The 19,525-nt window shown below is 39.1% G+C and overlaps 1 protein-coding gene across 4 annotated transcripts in view; it reads right to left on the minus strand.

Annotated features, from left to right (window-relative positions):
* AADAT (aminoadipate aminotransferase) overlaps positions 1–17,654 on the minus strand; it is a 30,185-nt gene extending 12,531 nt beyond the window's left edge. Inside the window, exons 1-6 of one of the 4 annotated variants that reach the window (XM_024246494.2) lie at positions 17,503–17,654; positions 16,985–17,096; positions 15,758–15,926; positions 14,464–14,596; positions 5,764–5,838; positions 385–594 (exon numbers count right to left, since the gene is read on the minus strand). In XM_024246494.2, the coding sequence (XP_024102262.1) occupies positions 385–594; positions 5,764–5,838; positions 14,464–14,596; positions 15,758–15,926; positions 16,985–17,051 (654 nt within the window). In that variant the 5' untranslated portion in view covers positions 17,052–17,096; positions 17,503–17,654. The other 3 variants (XM_002815290.6, XM_054554719.2, XM_009240454.4) reach the window with 3 other exon arrangements.
* Between the last annotated feature and the right edge of the window lie 1,871 nt (positions 17,655–19,525).

The raw sequence follows: 19,525 nt of genomic DNA on the forward strand, positions 1-19,525 counted from the left end.
TCTTATTTTTAAAGAATTCTTAGTAACCTAAGATGACAAGGAGTAGGAAGCAGAACAGACAAGTTAACAACACAAAATAATGGAAATCAAACTTGGGGTAAAATATTAAATAATCTCATAAAATTTAATATCAGGCCAAGGATGCTATTTCTTTTATATTAAAACATCAATTATGGGGAAAGAAAAATCTCATAACTTATGAAAGATGCAGAAATTTATTGTGTCTAAATTTATTAGGACCCTAAGCATATATGATTTCCTTTTATTAAAAACTATATTCCTTGAAAGCAAAAGGCTAATAAGAAAGGGAGCTTGCATAGTGCTCTTCTAAAAAGTCACAAAGAAACAGGAACACAACTACTTTAATCCATTCTTCTACAATACCTCATAGATTTCCTTTTTGCGTTCACTTGTTAATGAGTTTCCAGTAGGGTTGTTGCCATTTGGAACAGTATAAAGAAATTTGGGGGTGTTTTTCTGGGGATTCTTTGAATCTTCTGGTTTCCATCTGGAAAGTATGTCTCTTAGGGAATCTGGAACAATCCCACTTTCATCACTGGCAACATTAATAATGTTGCAGCCCAGTGGGTGCAGCTGTTGAGCACAAAAGAAAGCCTGAGTCAGTCATGATTACAAATGTAAGTGCTATTGGTTTTTTTTTTCTTTCTAACTAAGAACTTGCTCATTCATACCCTTAAAAATATATAAACCTGCACCCAGCTTTGAGCTCCTGAGGGTTGAGGTTATACATTTGTTTTTTTTTTTTTTTGAGATGGAGTCTCACCCTGTCACCCAGGCTGGAGTGCAATGGCGCGATCTTGGCTCACTGCAACCTCCGACTCCCCGGTTCAAGTGATTCTCCTGCCTCAGCCTCCCGAGTAGCTGGGACTACAGGTGCACGCCACCACGCCCAGGTAATTTTTTGTATTTTTAGTAGAGACGGGGTTTCACCATGTTAGCCAGGATGGTCTGGATCTCCTGACCTCGTGATCCGCCCGCCTCGGCCTCCCAAAGTGCTGGGATTACAGCCGTGAGCTGCCATGCCCCTGGGGCAGATTCCATTATTGTCCAAAAATACCTCCTGTCCCTTCCCAGAGAATTATATAATTATTTCTTGCCCCATTTATGTCAGGTATGGCCATGTGTCTTGCAGTGGGCAACAAATCAGGGGCAGAAGTGATGCATGTTCCTTCCAGCCAGAAGCTTTAAAATCCAGCTTGTGGTTGTCTATGTCTCTTTTCCCTCTGCTCTAAGATTGACCATGTTTCAGATAGAGATTGCTTCTGTCAATCTGGGGCTTAGAAGAAAGGTGGCATGGAACTGAGCTCCAGCAGTCTTGTAGTGGATATGGAATGTAAGAGAAATAAAACTGTACTGGGGTCATTGGTTACAGCATAATCTAGCTTCTTCTGACGGAATTATCTTTTTTTCTGATTTTTCCTTTATTATTATTACTATTTCAACTTTCATTTTAGATTCAAGGGGTACGTGTGCAGGTTTGTTACATGGGTATATTGCATGATGCTGAGGTTTGGGGTATAATTGCTCCTGTCACCCAGGTACTGAGCACAGTACCCAATAGGTAGTTTTTCAAGCCCTTGCCCCCTTCCTGACTCCCCCCAGCAGTCAGCCTCAGTATCTTTTGTTGCCATCTTTACGTCCATGATGAGTACCCATGAATTATCTTCATAATTATAATTATTACTGGTTTATAAAGTAGGGGTTTTACAAATGAATGTTTTTTGATAGAGTAAATAAATCACATGATTCATTTACTGTTGTGTTCATATATAAAATAGTCACAAGCAGAGGTGATATTAAAAATATTTAACAAGTGGTATAGCATGGGTATATCAGATACAGTGCAGCCTGGAATGGGGACCTGTAGGCCCCCTGTTATGCCGACATTAACTCTGGATCATGGGAGGTTCAGGGTGGTCCTAGGAGAGGGGTCAGGGAAGCCAGGGTGGTGGCGGGACACTGAATGGGATGAGCAGATCACCAAGCAGTACAGTAGAATTTCCATACTTCACCAATTGCTAAGGTTGAACTGGCATGTACTGGCATTGCTTACAAACTTAGCTTTATACAAATTTGTGGAATCTCATTCATGGTTGAGCATTAAAGAAAAAAAAAGGAACTTAAATAATAATTGAATGAGGTTCTAAAAAAATTGCAAACGAAAAGCAAACATTCTTTTAGCAGTCAAATGTAGAAGTATGCATAAAAAAAGAACAATTCAGATCCTCCTTATGACAAATTTAAAAGGCCTTAACTTTATAAAGCACATCTACCATGAATAAAGCAAATCAATACTGGGCCATAAACTAAACACATACTGCTTATTAGCATATTTCCTCAAAGCTTGGCATACAGTTTCTGTTTTTCTGTTTGGGTATGTGAAAACATTTGTGCGTGTGTATATGCATGCTTTATATGTAGACACAGGTTTTACATTCATAGACATTATGTAATCTTAAATCTTAGGAGTTTAGGAAAATAAATTATGAGTATCCAATCATTAAGAAAAAGTAATTATTTTATTTTAGTTTTATTGTGGTAAAATTGTTGCCATTTTAAGCCTTTTTTTGTTTGTTTGTTTTTTTAAGCGACAAGGTCTCACTTTGTTGCCTGGGCTGAAGTGCAGTGGTGCAATTATGGCTCCCTGTAACACCATGCTCCTGGGCTCAAGCAATCCTTACACCTCAGCCTTCTGCCTGGCTAATTAAACAAACAAAAAAAAGTTGTAGACACGTGCTTTGCTATGTTGCCCGGTATGGTCTCGAACTCCTGACCTCAAGTAATCCTTCAGCCTCAGCTTTCCAAAGTGCTGGGATTACAGGCGTGAGCTACCTAGTCTAGTCCATTTTAACTATTTTTAGGAGTACAATTCAGTGGCATTAATTACATTCACACTGTGTGCATCCATCACCTCTGTCTATTTCCAAAACTTTTTCCTCACCCCAAATAGAGACTCTGTACCTATTAATAACTCTCCATTCTCTACTCTCCCCAGCCCCTGGTAACCACTTATCTACTTTCTATCTCTATTAATTTGTCTATTCTAGATGTTTCATATAATTGGAATAATACAATATTTGTCCTTTTGTGTCTGGCTTCTTAAAGTTAAAATGCTTTCAAGGTTCATCCATACTGTAATATGTATCAGATCTGTGTTCCTTCTTATGGCTGAATAATATTCCATTGTATGTATATACCACATTTTATTTATCCATTCATCCACTGATGGACACTTGAGTTGCTTCTACCTTTTGGCTATTGTAAACAATATTGCAATGAACATTTGTATACAAGTATCTGTCTGAGTCCCAGTTTTCGATTCTTTCTGGGTATATACCCATGAGTGGAATTGTGGGTCACATGGTAATTCTATTTTAATTTTCTGAGGAACTGACAAACTTTCCCACAGTGGCCATACTATTTTACATTTCCTTCCACCAGCAATGAATGAACCCAGTTTCTTCACATATTCACTTTTTTTTAAAATAATAGCCATCCTGGTATGTGTGAGGGAGTATCTCACAGTAGTTTTGATTTGCTTTTCTCTATTAAAAAATTTTTTTTTCCCCAAGCCTGAGTCTTGCCAAATAATCAGACTGCAGGTACAGCTGTCACACACTGTAGAGTACTAACCACTACACGATCATGGAACTTGCAACTTTCATATGTTGATTTATGTTGCTTTGCATTTCTCTAATCACTAATGATGTTGAGCATCTTTTATGTGCTTATTGGCCTTTTGCACATGTTCTTCAGACTAATGTCTATTTAAGTCCTTTGTCCATTTTTAAATTGGGTTGTTTATCTTTCTGTTGTTGAGTTGTAGGAGTTCTTTATATGTTCTGGTTATTAAAGGTTTATCTGATATATTATGATAAATATTTTCTCCCACTGTATAGACTCTTTTTTCACTGTTTTCATAATGTCCTTTGATACACAACCACGTTTAAATCTTCAAGTCCAATTTATCTATTTTTGTGGTTGTTGTTGCTCATATTTTTGGTCATATCTAAAAAATCCACCAAATCTAAGGTCATAAAAATTTGCCCTTATGTCCTAAGTGTTTGTAGTTTTAGCCCTTATATTTAGGTCTTTGATCCATTTTGAGTTAAATTTTCATATGGTGTGAAGTAAGGGTCCAAGTTCTTTTATATGCATGTGGAAATCCAGTTGTCCCAGCACCACAGTTGAAGAGACTATCCTTTCCCCCACTGAATGATCTTGGCACCCTTACTGAAATCAGTTGGATTTGTGGGTTTATTTCTGGATGCTCAGTTCTATTCTATTGGTCTATATGATTGTCTTTATGCCAGTACCACATTGTTTGATTACTGTAGCTTTGCAGTTTTGAAATTGGGAAGTGGGGGTCTTCCAAATTTGTTCTTTTTCAAGGTTATTTTGGCTATTTAGGTCCTTTAAACTCACATCAGTTTGAGGATTGGCTTTTCCATTTATGCAAAAAAGGCTGTTGGCATATCGATAGGGATTGTATTGAATCTGTAAATTGCTTAGGGTAGTATTAATATCTTAACAATATTAAGTCTTCCAATCTATGAACTGTGGAAGTCTTTCCATTTATTTGAGTTTTGCTTAACTTCTTTCAGCAAAATTTTTCAGTTTTTAATGTACAAGTCTTCCACTTTCTTTGTTAGATTTATTCCTAGGTATTTTATTCTTTTGGATGCTATTACAAATGGAATTGTTTTATATATTGCTTTATACGTTGATTTTCATAAAAATAATATAAAATTTGAAAAAAATAAGAGGATCCATGAAGTTGGAATCAATAGAGCATAAAAGTCATCGCATTCAATTCCCCTACTCTAAGCTAGAATTACTTTTGCCATATTTGTGTTAGGTGGCAGTCAAGAGTGACTGAGCACCTACAGTGATGGGCAATGTTGTAACCCGTTATGAAGTCCGGTAAGGCCAATGGTTAGCAAGTTCTTAAACAGAGCTGAAATTGTTTCCCTGTGGTTCCAGTTCTATTAACCTAAGGTCATGTACAAATAAATCTAATTCTTTTGTCACATGGTTAACTTCTATGTATTTGAGGACAGTTTTCATGCCTCTGTTGAGTCTTTTCTTTCTGGGGAAAATAGCTCCAGTTCCTACAACCATTCATCATATGGTGTGGCTTCCAATTCCCTATTTACTCTGACTATCTTTCTCTGAGTATGCTCCAGTTGTGGACATTTCTGTCTTAAAGTAGACTGCCCCAAACAAACCTAATTCTCAGCAATGTGCTCTGACCAGTGCAGAGCAGAGTCGGATCATCAGCTTCCTCATTCTGTAAATCACAGTTCCACAGATCTAACTTTGGAATGGAAAGTCCTCATTATACCATATTAGTATACTAAACTGACATATAACATGGTTGTACTTATGCATATGGTAATAAGATAGTAATAAAAAATAAATTTTTGTAATTTAAGTTACATTTCAAGTGAAATATTAAGAGAACTAGACATGATTTTGCATAATCTAATTTTAATGCCTATACACTTGGATTTTAAAAAAGAAATGTATAAAGAAGAGGATACATTTAACATACTTTGTATATATCATTTAAGATTATCCTGCTTATGGATAAAAGATGCTATTTCATTTTTCTGTGGACAGATTATTCTAAAGTTAATAAGATATTAACTTTATTATAATAAAGCTATTATAAAACCTTTATTATAAGTTTTCTTCTTATTTACTACAAGAGAACTGCCTTTAGTAAAAATGTATACTCACACTTTGAAGAGTTCCTGAATAAGCAGGTTCATCTAGGAGGACATTATCTCCAGGGTTAATGATCATTTCAAACACCTAACAAAAGAAGCATAGGTTAGCTTGTTAGTCAGCATAGGTTAGTACTGTTTCCATGCTCAGAAGCCCATTTTTTAGTTTGAGCTCACATGATTCTAGAGTAAGAATTAGCAAATTGTTTATAAAAGGCCAAACAGTAAACATTTTGCGGGTCATAGTATCTCTGTTCCAACTACTCTGCAACTACTCTGCCTCTATAGTGAAAACGCAGCCACAGACAATATATAAATGAATGGGTGTGACTGAGTTCCAATAAAACTTTATTTACAAAATTTGATGAAGGGCTGGATTTGGCTCTCAAACCATAGTTTGCCAACTCCTGTTCCAGAGTAAGGTGAACAGAGGTTTGGCGGCTAACATTCATTTATTCCTTTTATTGCTTCTTTGAAAATCTATTAAATGTTTACTATAAGCCAGGCCTGTGTAAAGTGTCAGAGATAAAATAGCAAAATGGCATGGTTCTTACTCTCATGGAGCTACTGGTCCACTGGGAAAGCTAGACACCAATTAAATAACTACCCAATAAATGTGCAATTAAAAATGGTGGTGAGTGATATTAAGTACAGATGCACAATGACATAAGAGCTCATTGTAGGAAGACCTAGGCATTGAGTGAATTCAGGGAAGGCATTCTGGAGGAAACGATGAGTTGGTGTATGGGGTAACAACAGTTACATTTGAAAAACCAAAATAATTATGTGTCTTGAGGCACAATGTAGAGAAAAGAGTGGTGTGACATCAGACAGAAGTGGGCAGAGACCAACCATGTAGGCATTTGAGCCAAGGGAGGCAAGTAAGGATTTTAGGAAGAGAGTGGGGGAGGAGTCACATGATCAGATACTCGTCTTGAAAAGATCAATCTGGCTGCAGTATGAAAGAATGAAAGAAGGGTGAGAATACATGTGGAAAGTTTTTAGGATTGTTTGGGAAGTTACTGCCACAGGCCTGGAACAGGTAAGGGTCATCTTAAAGTAGAGTGGTGACAGGGGAATTGTAGAGAAGAACTGAGAGGTATTAGGAAATGAAAAGTAATGGAACACGATTATGGACAATAGGGAAATGAGGAAGAGGAGGTGTCAAGAATGATGCCCAGATATTTGGTTATGGAACATGATTATGGACAATAGGGAAATGAGGAAGAGGAGGTGTTAAGAATGATGCCTAGATATTTGGTTATGCAACTAGATAGATGGTGGGGGTGGTGCCATTCACTGCAACACATAACCAAAAAGCCATCCATATCTGAGTGAGAGGATGATTTGTTTTAGTGTGAGATGCCTTTGAAACATCCTGTGATGATGTCAGATGGATAGATGGACAAACGGATTTGGAAGGAGCTTGGAAATTACTGGCATATGGTTGATCATGTGACTGTAAATGGAAATACCCAGGAAAAGTATATAGGCTAAGGAGAGATGTTCAAGGACTGAGCTACAGGGAACTCTAATAAATAATGGCTGGGTAGAGGAGGACACTGCAAGGAAGGCAGGGAAAGTGGGCTGGAGGAGAACCACACAACATGCTACCGAGAGAGCTGGAGGAGGACAGTGTTTTCAAAAGGGTGGGGGAGACTTCCAGTTCCAAAATGGTGGTGGAGAAGCAAGTTGACTTCATTCCCTCCCACAAAACCACTAACAAATATACTGTGCTAAAATTTACACCAGAAACAACCCAGAACTCAAATATGAGGATGAGTCAGTTCCTAGGACTACAGAGAAGTGAAAAAACTCTGAGCAGATGGTAAGAAAGGCATACTTCTGCATCTATGATACCCCTCCTCCCAATTCTGCTTGGCACCAAGCACGTGGAAAAACTCCCCCTAATTCACGGCTTCTACACTGGAAAAAGTGAGATTGAGGTGGCCAAGAGTTTTCCGCACCATCTTTGATTCTCTGGCTGGAGACCTGTCCTTGCCTTAACCCTTGGGAAGCATCATGACTGCCTGGAGGGAAAAACATCCCTGAGGACAGGCAGAGACAAAATGAGGAGGCAGGACTACCATCCCAAGCCCTGGAAACTCTGCACTGTAACTCAGCGAAAGGCATGCCAAAGCAGAGTGACTGTTCAGCAGCACCACACTGCAGGAGGAATGTTCCAAAGGTTCCTGGGTATAATTCTTTTGCTAGCCATCTCATGCCAATGGAATAAATCCTTTGGGACCTCCCTGATTTGGGACAGGCTGTTCTCGAATTATTTACTAAATCTGGGCTTAAGGTGCAACCTAGGAAGATGCCAACAAGGAAGCAGTAACCCAGCAATACAGACTTACTAAGCAAATATATCCAATAGAAAGCAAAGCAAGCCAGACAAAACAAACAAACAAAAATTAACTAGAATAAATAACTAATCCTTTAATGCAAAAAACTGATGTATACCTACAAGAAACAATAGCAAACAGGAAACCATGACTTCCCCAAAATGACAAAGCAAAAATCCAGTGACTGATCCTAACAAGATGGCAATTTGTCAGCTTTTTGACCAAAAATTCAAAATAGCAGTTTTAAGAAAACTCAGCGATCTTCAAGATAACTCAGAACAGCAATTCAGAAATTTATCAGAGACATTTAACAAAGAGATTGAAATAATAAAAATAATAAAAAGTCCCAGAAATTTTGGAACTGAGAAATACTGAACTCAGAATTGTTGAAATGAGGAACTCACTAGAGGCTCTCATCATCAAAATGGACCCAGCAGAAGGAAAAACAGGTAAGCTTGAAGATTGACTATGTGAAAATACAGTCGGGGAAAAAAGAAAAAAGAACAAAGAGTGCCTACGAAATACAGAAAATTACCCCAAAAGACTAAATCTAAGAATCATTGGTATGCAAGAGGAAGGTGAGCAAAAGCAAGGAGTACAAAGCTTATTTAAAGAAATAATAACAGAAAAGTTTCTAAACTTGAGACAGATAAATATGCAGGCCACAGAAGAAGGTCTGAGAACATCAAACAGATTCAATCCAAATAAAACTACCTCAAGGCATATAAGAATTAAACTCTCAAAGGCTAAGGACAAAGAGAAGATATGAAAAGCCACAAGACAAAAGAAGCAAATAATATATACACAAGCTCTAATTTGTCTGGCAACAGACATCTCAATGGAATCGTACAGGCCAGGAAGAAGAGAAATGACATTTTCAAAGCACCCAAAGAAAAAAGCTGCTATCTAAGAATATATATATATTTTTATTGATTGATTGACTGAGATGGGGCCTCGCTATGTTAACCAGGCTGGTCTGGAACTCCTGGTCTCATGCAATCTTCCCATCTCAGCCTCCCAAAGTGCTGGGATTACAGGTGTGAGCTACCATTTCCAGCCCATCCAAGAATATTGTACACTTGATCTTAGCCAAAAGGCCGAGAAGTGATCATCCAAGAATATTGTATCCAGCAAAATTATCCTTCAAATATGATGGAGAGATAAAGTCTTTCCCAGACAAACTAAAGCTGAGAGAATTTACCACCACCAGATCCATCTTACGAGAAATGCTAAAGGGAGTTCTCCAACCTGAAAGAAAAAAATACTAATGTGCAAAAGAAAACTTTACAAGGTAAAAAACCCACTGGTAAAATTAAGTACGTGGGCAAACCCAGAATACTCTATGATTGTAATTATGGTGTGCAATCCACTCATAATTCTCATATGAAGCCTAAACAACAAATTGATCAAAAACAATAATAGCTACAGCAATCTGTTAAGATAGGTAATATGTAAATTGAGACATCTCAAAGCCAAAATGTGGGGGGAATGGAGTTAAAGAATAGAGGATTTTTTTTTGTGTTTTTTGCATTTGTTTGCTTCTCCAAGATAAGATAAGTTGATCCAAGATAAGTTGTTACCTCTTTAAAATAACTTGTTATAAGTTTTTTTTGTTGTAAGCCTCATGGTAACCACAGTACAAAAACTTATAATTGATTCACTAAAAATAAAGAGCAACAAATTACAAAATACTACCAGAGAAAATCACTTAACCACAAAGGAAGACAGTAAGAAAGGAAGGAGAGGAGTCTCAAAACAACCAGAACACAAGCAACAAAATGCCAATAGTAAGTCCTAACTTATCAATAATAACACTGAATGTAAATGGTCTCCATTCTCCAATTAAAAGGCACGGAGTGGCTAAGTGGATAAAGAAACAAGACCCAATCATATGCAGCCTACAAGAAACCCACCTCACCTATAAAGACACACAGTCTGAAAATGAGGAGGTGGAAAAACATATTCCATGGAATTGGAAACCTAAAAAGAGCAGGTGTAGCTACACTTAGATAAAATAGACTACAAACCTAAGATTGTAAAAAGAAACAAAGAAGGTCACTATATAATGATAAAGGGGTCAAGTCAGCAAGATAATATAACAATTATAAATATATATGCACCCAACACCATACCTCCCAAGTATACAAATATTAATAAATTTAAAGGGAGAGATAGAATGCAATACAATAATAGTAGGAGACTTTAACATTTCACTCTCAGTAATGAACAGATTATCCAGACAGAAAATCAACATGAAGAAACAGTGAGGTAAAACTACATACTAGATCTAATAGACCTAGTAGACATTTACAAAAATATTCAACCAACTGCTGCAGCATATACTTTCTTTTCATCAGCACAATGAAGAGTCTGCAGAACAGACCATACCTTAGGCTATAAAACAAGTCTGAACAAATAAAAAAAAACAAATCCTATCAAATATCTTTTCTGACCACAATAATAAAACTAGAAATCAATAACAAGAGGAACTTTATAAAATATGCAAACACATGAAAATTAAACAACATGCTCCTGAATGGGTCAATGAAAAATTCAGAAGGAAATTAAAAGTTTTACTGAGATAAATGAAAATGGAAACGCAATATACTAAAATTTGTGGAAGACAGCAAAAACAATACTAAGAGGAAAGTTTACAGCAATAAATGCCTGTTTCAAGAAAGTAGAAGGACTTCAAATTAACAACCTAATAATGCACTTCAAGGAACTAGAACAACCTACAGGAGAGGAGAAAATATTTGCGAACCACCCATCTGACAAGGGATTAACAACTCAATAGCAAAACCCCCAAATAATCCCATCAAAAAATGGGCAAAAGATCTTAACAGACATTTCTAAAAGAAGACATAAAAATGGCCAAAAGGCATAAAAAAGTTCAATATTAATAATGCAATCAGAAATGCAAATCAAAACCACAATGAGATATTACCTCACCATAGTTAAAATGGCTAGTTTCAAAAAGACAAGTGATAACAGATGCTGATGAAGGTAGAGAAAGGGGAACGCTTATACACTTTGATGGGAATGTAAATTGGTACAGCCACTATGGAAAACAGTACAGAGGTTCCTCAAAAAACTGAAAATAGAACTACCATATAATCCTGCAATTCCACTGCTGAGTATATATCCAAAACAAAAACATCAATATATCAAAGCAGTATCTGCACCTCCATGTTTATTATGGCACTTAACAATAGCCAAAATATGGAACCAACCTAAGTGTCCATCAGTGGATGAATGGATAAGGAAAATGTGGTATACACACAATGGAATATTATTCAACCATAAAAAAGGAATAAAATCCTGGCATTTGCAGCAACATGTATAGAACTGGAGGTCATTATGTTAAGTGAAATAAGACAAGTACAGAAACACAAATATTCCATGTTCTCCCTCATCTGTGGGAGCTAAAAAAGTGGATCTCATAAGGATAGAGAGTAGATTGGTGGTTACCAGAAGCTGGAAAGGACAGGAGGGAGATAGGGTGAAGGAAAAATAAAGAATATAAATGTACTTATTAACACTGAACTGTATACTTAAAAATGACTAGGATAGCAAATTTTATATGTGTATTTTATGGCAACAGAAAATATTAAAAATTAATTTTTTAAAATAAAATGGATGGGGAGATCAACATTGTTAAAGAATATTTCTAGGTCAAATAATAAAAGGTTTGACAATCTTTGTAAATTATGTGGATAATATGATTTCTACTACAATCACTAGAGCCAGGCAATAGATATTTCCAGCCTAAATCAAAGGGGTCTATTATGACTAAATCATACATAAGTCACAGAATAATCGCTTCTTAACTTGTGATGTTTCACAATCCCCAGTTTGAGTCCTTTTTCCTATCATTTTAACAACCCACATCTCACCACAAACAGTAGGGCCGTTATCAATTGAGATAGAAGATTTGACTTTTGTTCCCCAATTGGCCTATGATGTTGAATTTACCTTTTCCTTATGAGCTTTTGGCATCTTATGACAAACAGTATCCTCCTCCGAAAAGTTTCTAATTGACTTAAGCTTTACAAGACATCCTAGGACCAAAGGAATCACTTGGGTGGCAGCATGTACATATCAACAGATCAAATGAAAACCTAACTAGCGTTGATCCTTGAACAACATGGATTTGAACTGCACAGGTTCACTTATATGCACAGTTTCTTCTGCCTCTGCCTCCCCTGAGACAGCAAGACCAACCCCTCCTCTTCCTCCTTCTCCTCAGCCTAATCAACATGAAGATGAGGATGAAGACCTATATGATGATCAACTTCCACTTAATGTTAACATATTTTCTCTTGCTCATGATTTTCTAATACCATTTTATTTTCTCTAGTTTACTTTATTGTAAAAATATAGTGTACAATACGTATAAAATATAAAATATGTGTTAATTGACTATTTTGTCAGTAAGGCTTCTGGTCAAGAGTAGGCTATTAGTAGTTATGTTTTGGAGGAGTCAAAAGTTATATGCAGATTTTCAACTGCATGGAGTCATTGCCCTTAAACCCCTGCGTTGTTCAAGGGTCAACTGTAAATATATTTTTCATATCAGTTAGGGGACATACAAATTTCAAATATCCTAAATTAGAAGGGAAGGCTGTTTATCATCTGGGAGCATTGTTTAAAAGATGAGAGAGAAACACAGGAGCCTAAAATAACACGACTCCTGGAGAACAAAGTGGAAGAAATATTAAACCAGATACATATTAGTGCCCCTATAATAAGCACGTCTGTAAGTTATTGATGTATTTAGCCATCTATGCTATCTTCCTTCTTTGTGTAACTGGTGTTGTGATGGATAAAGAAGAAACTGTCTTGAGCAACTTTCTGGAAGAAAAAGTCCATAGTATCCTTTCTTGAGGAAAGAATTTATTTCATTGAAAAATACTCATATCATTCTATACAATCACAAATGTTTCTCTTCAAACAAAGACTCAAACACTAGCTAATTCTTTTACTTTTCCTAGTTAAATACAAAAAGGGTAAGTTTTTTTAATTTTTAAAAACTTTAAAAAATATTTGTACTACTGTAATCCATTATTCTGTAACAATAATTTAATAAAATTCATTAAAGCAAACCAGATTACAGTTTTCATATTTCCATGAAAAAGAAAACTACTCTGGTTTAAGATAAAGATAAATGGGAGTCATAGATTAATTTAGACTTGAGAATGAATATAGAGAATCTTATTATTCATGGAAAACAAAGGAGAAAATATACCAGCACTTTGAGAGGCCAAGGTGGGCAGATTGCTTGAGCCCATGAGCTCAAGACCAGCCTGTCCAACATGGCAAAAGAATATAAAAATTAGCTAGGCATATTGGTGTGCACCTGCAGTCCCAGCTACTTGGGAGGCTAAGGTGGAAGAACTGTTGGAGCCCAGGGAGGTCGAGACTGCAGGGAGCCGTGATTGCGCCACCGCACTCCAGTCTGGGTGACAGGGTGAGACCCTGTCTCAAAAAAAAAAAAAAAAAAAAAAAAAAGAAAGAAAGAAAATAACAGATCAAACTGATGACCACAGATGTGGTCTCTTTATTGTGGCAACTAACCAGTGGTGTTTACATCTGTGGAGTTCCTGGAACACGGAAGGGAAGAAGACGGAATAAACTAATGCCAGGGGGAGAGGGAGAGAGAACCAATCCATTTAAGAAGTCAGAGATACAGACATATAAATAGATCTAGAGAAATACACCCAAGAGGGGGACAAGATACAAGCAGTGGCAAGTAGAGATTCCACAGACAGATATGTAAAAGAATATAAATATTTGTATCTCAGGAATATGAAAGTATGCCCTCTAAAAAATTTAAAAATCGTATTGAAATTTCCTAACTATAGGCGGAAATCAAATGTAACTTGAATTTTTGAGCCAGATGAAATTAAGCAGTGTTCACTAAGCTTTCGGTAGGAGTTGAGTACTCCCTTAGTGGGAATCCTGCTTTAATGGTTAATAGGTCTGGGTAATTGACCACATGCTCTGTATTTAATATTTAAGAAAGATTAGGCTAGTGAATGATGTTAAGAGCAGATAATTTTTCAAAGTCCTTGTGTTCACAATGAGGAAAACTAGGGGGAAATATTGATAGATCAACCTACAACATTTCCACCTGGCTTTTGCTTACAGTCAATACCCCCTACCCACCCTTGCCCATCCCCAGCCATAACGGCTCCCACCCCTATCCTATGACTTGTCTGTTAGTTCCCTGTTTATAATTCTAGGTGAGGACAAGAAAGACTACCAGTAATCCATAAAATATGATTCTCTTTGGTTAAGTGCGAGAGGACTATAGAAATGAATGCTTCCAATTCTACATTTTGGCTGAGTTTTCCTTTCAGTCTTACCTTACAAAGACCTTGTTGGCTGCCAGATGTGACACATAGGTCCATTTGTCCTTGACTGGGTGGGTAATGGATGGTAGGAGGATTATGCAATTTTATTTGTAACTGTTTTAGCCAGGACAAAAGCTCCGGAATTCTAAAGCAAAAAATGTATATTTAAATTCATAGTAGTAAAAATCATAGTAACAGTAGTAGACAGGAAGTAATAAATGACAGCTTTATCAAGCACTTTGTACACTCAATTAAAAAGCCCTCAAATGCTTTTTGCCAGTATTAATATTCCTATTTAAAAGATAGGCAGTAGACTTAGAGATTAGGAAATCCCTGTAAGTCATTCAGCCAGAAATTTTCAGAAAGTCAATTATGTAATAAATGAGCTGAGATTTGAATCTACATCTTTCTTATTCCAAACCTGAAGTCTTTAGCGTATTCACTGCATAATCGATTCTTTGTTCTCTCTAGGAAGAGTTCTATGGCTACCTAGAAGTTCAGACTCAATAAGTTGTTTGTACCATGGAATGTTTGAATAAGCCTATGTATATTTAACATATTACATAACTAATACATATATACATGAATAACATATTTCAATACACTTTTCAATCACAGAACAAAGCAGGTTTTAATAATTCATAGATTCTCTATAAATTATCCTTTATCATTTGAAGACCAGCTAAGAAAGTCAAGATATATGTTTCAGCTTGCCTTTAAGAAATTAAAGACATTTGAACCCATGAGGGTAATGTATTTGAATGGCTGCTTGTTTAGACTACAGAAATGAATGACTATATTCAATGTATTTGCATGACTGCTTTAGACTATAGAATGAAGAAACAGAAGATCCAGGAAGCAGCAACTTTTAAGGTGAAGATCAAACTTCAACTTTTTAAAGTTGAAGATCCTGGATCTTCCATTTCTTCATTTCTCCTGATATGTTTTTTTCACCTGGATATCTTCTCATTTTTTTGGACTCAGCTCTAATGGTATTTCCTTCTAGAAGCCTTCTCGGTCATTTGCGATTGAGAGGCAATCACTGAGGAGTGTTAAACATTCAATATCCTTTCTGCTCTTAATTATCCTTTGAAAACCTTTCCCCAGACCTTCCTAACCATTGAATACTCACTTGGTTAGTATTCAATGACTGAGTATTTGGTCACTGAATGACTAAACGGGTCAATGGCTTTAGAATATTTATGAATGGACCTTAGAATATTTCTTTAATATTCTTTATCAATGGGCCTTAGAATATTTCTCATGAAAATGAGCCAATAAAATTATGTTAAGTATTGATACTTACCCAGCACTCGGAGAATACTGAAGTGCTCTCTTCATCATCTCTTCTCCAAATTGGATGGTCTTTCCATTTTCTACAGTGATTACGGCAGTCTTAAAAGGAAACATGTTTGGATTTGGTAAGCCACCAGCCAAGGAGATCATCGATTTTGGTCCTCTGCTCAATATGTCAGCTACAACACACATGGAAGAGAAGAAATAATTTCACTGAAGATTGTTATAAGCGGATAGTCAAGCATGCATTATAGTCAATAAAAGTATAAAGTTTAACAATTTCTAGTGATAGAGTGTGCTATGGTCTAAATGTTGGTGCTCCCCCAAATTCATACTTGGAACTTAATACTAATGTGATAGTTTTAAGAGGTGGGGTCTCCAGAGGTGATTAGGTCAGCAGGGATCCACCCTCCTGAATGGGATTGGTGCACTTATAAAAGAAGGCTGAGGGAATGCCCTTGGTCCTTCTGCCATGTGAGGACATAGGTTCTCCCTTCCACCACGTGAGGATGCAGCAAGAAGGCTCTGTCTATAAGGAAGGGCTCTCACCAGACACAGAAGCTGCTGGCACTTTGATCTTAGACTTCCTAGCTTCCAGAACTGTGAGAAATAATTCTATTGTTTATAAATTACCCAGTTTGTGGTATTTTGTTATAGCAGCCTGAATGGACTAAGACAAAAGCTAGTCTAAAATAAACATACAGAATAACTTTTTCTGGGCACCTCACTTGCGGAGGGACTAAAGAATGAAGGTGACCGAAGAGAAGGCAGAGGGATGAGAAAGACAGCAAAGGGCCACAGTATCCAAAGCCCTCCTCCACTTAGCCCCGACCTGTCTGTGAGCTTCACGGCCCACCCCTCTCTCTCCCATTTACCTGGCCCTCTCCACGGCACACCCATCTGCATGCTGTGCATGCCCCTTCTCAGCTTCCCAGAAGAGCCTTTCTTGATAGCACGCCCCCTCCCTTCCAAGGCCGTGCCCCACAGCAGTCTGCGCCTCTCTCTACTGCTGCTCCTACTCTGCTCCAGCAGAAATACCCGCCTTCCGTTTCAGCCCGAGTTCTTTGAGAACAAAGGCTGTGTCTATTTCATTTCTGCACGCAGAGGCTGGCTCACCGCGAGCGTGCACAGGGGTACGCATGGATGCAACAAAGCGGTGGCTTGCTAGGGAACCCTCCTTAGAGGCTGTGCGAGGAATGCCCCACCCCAAAGGAGAAATGGTCACCCCGTTTCTCACTCATGGTCCGGATGGGAGAAGGGTTTCTGGCTGCGCTCGCTGCCGTGATGAACCGTGCGTAATTCATGTCTCTGACAGCCAAGCATCAAGCTGCTTCTTCAGTGGCTGAGGACTAGAAAAACCAAAGAGCCTCGTCAAGTCCTGCCTGCTAACTCCTCACTCTGGCAACGCCACCGCGAGCTGTCCCCCCGCTGCGTCTGGCTTCCCGCGCGCTGTGCCCGGAGAACGCCGCCGAAACTCCCCGGCTGGACGCTGCGTTCGGTCTCCCGGTCCTAAACGGGTCTGGGGCTGGTGGCGAGCCCGGCAAAGTCCACGCCGCACGCGATCCGGCGGCCGCCAGGGCCCAGGCCGGTTTTGCCCCGCCGCGGGCCTCGCCGCGCCCCCTCCCGCCCCGCGCCGTGGCCTATGGCCGCCCGCCGCGCGCGCCTCCCCGTCCCGGATCATCGCCCTCAGAGCGCAGGGCGCGCGGGGGAGCCCGGGCGCGAGGCGCTTGCAGCCCCAGGCCAGTGACTCTTGACCTCGCCGCTGGGAGTCACCGCAACCCGGCGTCCGCGTTGGCCGGCCTAGGCGCCGGCCCAGAGGCTAGCCCAAGGGCTGCCCGAGGGGACCGGAAGTGCCCGTGATCCTAATCCTCGGGAACCATCTGGCGGCCGCTTGGGTCCACTGCAGGGGACTGCCGGGCTGCGCCCAGCCTGGAGCGGCCCCACCCTCGTTCCCGCGCGTTCCGCTGGCCTCCTCTCAGTCACTGGGACTGTGCATTTTGCCGGCTCAGACCATGGCTGTGCTAAATACCCATCTTTGGTTAGTGAAACTCTAGGCACTCTCCTGGGAAGCACCTCGGCGACCCAGACGAATTTCAACATCACTTTCTCGAAGATCTCAGCATTTTGGAGTGACGATGGAGTTCTGACGAAAATTTTTGAAGTCAGTGAGACCAAGAACCCACCAATTCTGGACACAGTATCATTAGTAAACCTGTTAGAAACCCAAGAGGCAAAATGCTTCTGGATTCAGAGATTTCAAGTAGTTGAAATCCAACTTGATGGCTTAATAGCTGGGTGTCTTTGGACAAGTTAATTAACCTTTCTGTGTATTGGTTTTCTCACAGGCCTGTTGACAGGAATAAGTTAGATAATCTGTATTAAACTAATCAGTGCAGTGGTCTGCACATTGTAAAAACACTTTGTAAACTTTGGCTGTTTTTGTTAGTAACAAATGCATTTAAGCAAATCTGAAGGCCTCAGCCTCCAAATGTTTTTGACTAGAGAAGCTATTTGGCAACTTTTAAGGCATGTTCTCAGTTAATCCATGCACACAGATCCTTATCTGTTTGAGCTTGTCCATTCTAAAAGTAGTTGTCCCTGAATTTTTATAGAAGTTAACAAGCACTAAAAACATCTAAATAACGTGTAGACCAAGGTACATTATGACTTGTAACTAGATATATTGATGTTCCTGGGGACTTCAGGCTTTTTTTGATAGGGGGAGGGCTCTAACTGAGCGTGGTTTCCTCAGATACTTAGAAGAAAATTAAAACTTTGGCCAGGCGCGGTGGCTTACGCCTGTAATCCCAGCACTTTGAGAGGCCAAGGTGGGTGGATCACCTGAGGTCAGGAGTTTGAGACCAGCCTGGCCAACATGGCAAAACCCCATCTCTACTAAAAAATACAAAAATTAGCCATGTATGGTGGCAGGCGCCTGTAATCTCAGCCACTCGGGAGGCTGAGGCATGAGAATTGCTCGAACTCGGGAGGCGGAGGTTGCAGTGAGCCGAAGACTGCACTCCAGTGGGGAATTGAGCTGGGGGATAGAGCGAGACTCTGTCTCAATTTAAATTTCTTCCCTTTGGTAGTAGGAACCTGTTTGGTCAAACGAATGTGGAGTCCTGGGCCAAGGAAAAGACTAAAGGTTTTTATAAGCACGTTGATGCACCAGTCTGTGATTTATAGTATTTATTATTCACAGGCTATTTATTTTATTTTATTTTGAGAGACAGAGTGTCTAGGGTCTTGCTTTGTTGTCCAGGCTTGAATGCAGTGGCGCCAACCATAGCTCACTGCAGCCTCGTCCTCCTGGGCTCAAGCGTTTCTCTCACCTCAGCTTCCCAGGTAACTGGGACTACAGGTGAACACCACTACACCAGGATAATTTTTAAAAATACCTCGTGGAGACAGGGTCTCCCTGTGTTGCCCAGGCTAGTCTTGAACTCCTGGCTTCAAGTAGTCCTCCCACTTTGGCCTCCGAAAGTGCTGAGATTACAGGCATGAGCCACCGCACCTGGCCTTACATAGGCATTTTTAAAAATACATAATTAATTGATTTTTTTTACCCCCTTTCCAATCAGTGGTAACATAATTTAAGGAAGCCAAACTGAAGAGATGTGAGATCATCAAATCCTAAGAAATCCTAAGGTGCAGGTTTTCAACCCTTAAACAGTTTGCTGAATTTTCTATTTGGCCTGCCCTGGAGTTGTACTGGTGAGGTGGTTGAGGGTGCTGATTGATTACAAGCTGGCTGATGATTCAGGCCAGATGGAGAGGC

This window comes from Pongo abelii, chromosome 3, assembly GCF_028885655.2.
Source record: "Pongo abelii isolate AG06213 chromosome 3, NHGRI_mPonAbe1-v2.0_pri, whole genome shotgun sequence".
In the NCBI taxonomy this organism is placed as follows: Eukaryota; Metazoa; Chordata; class Mammalia; order Primates; family Hominidae; genus Pongo; species Pongo abelii.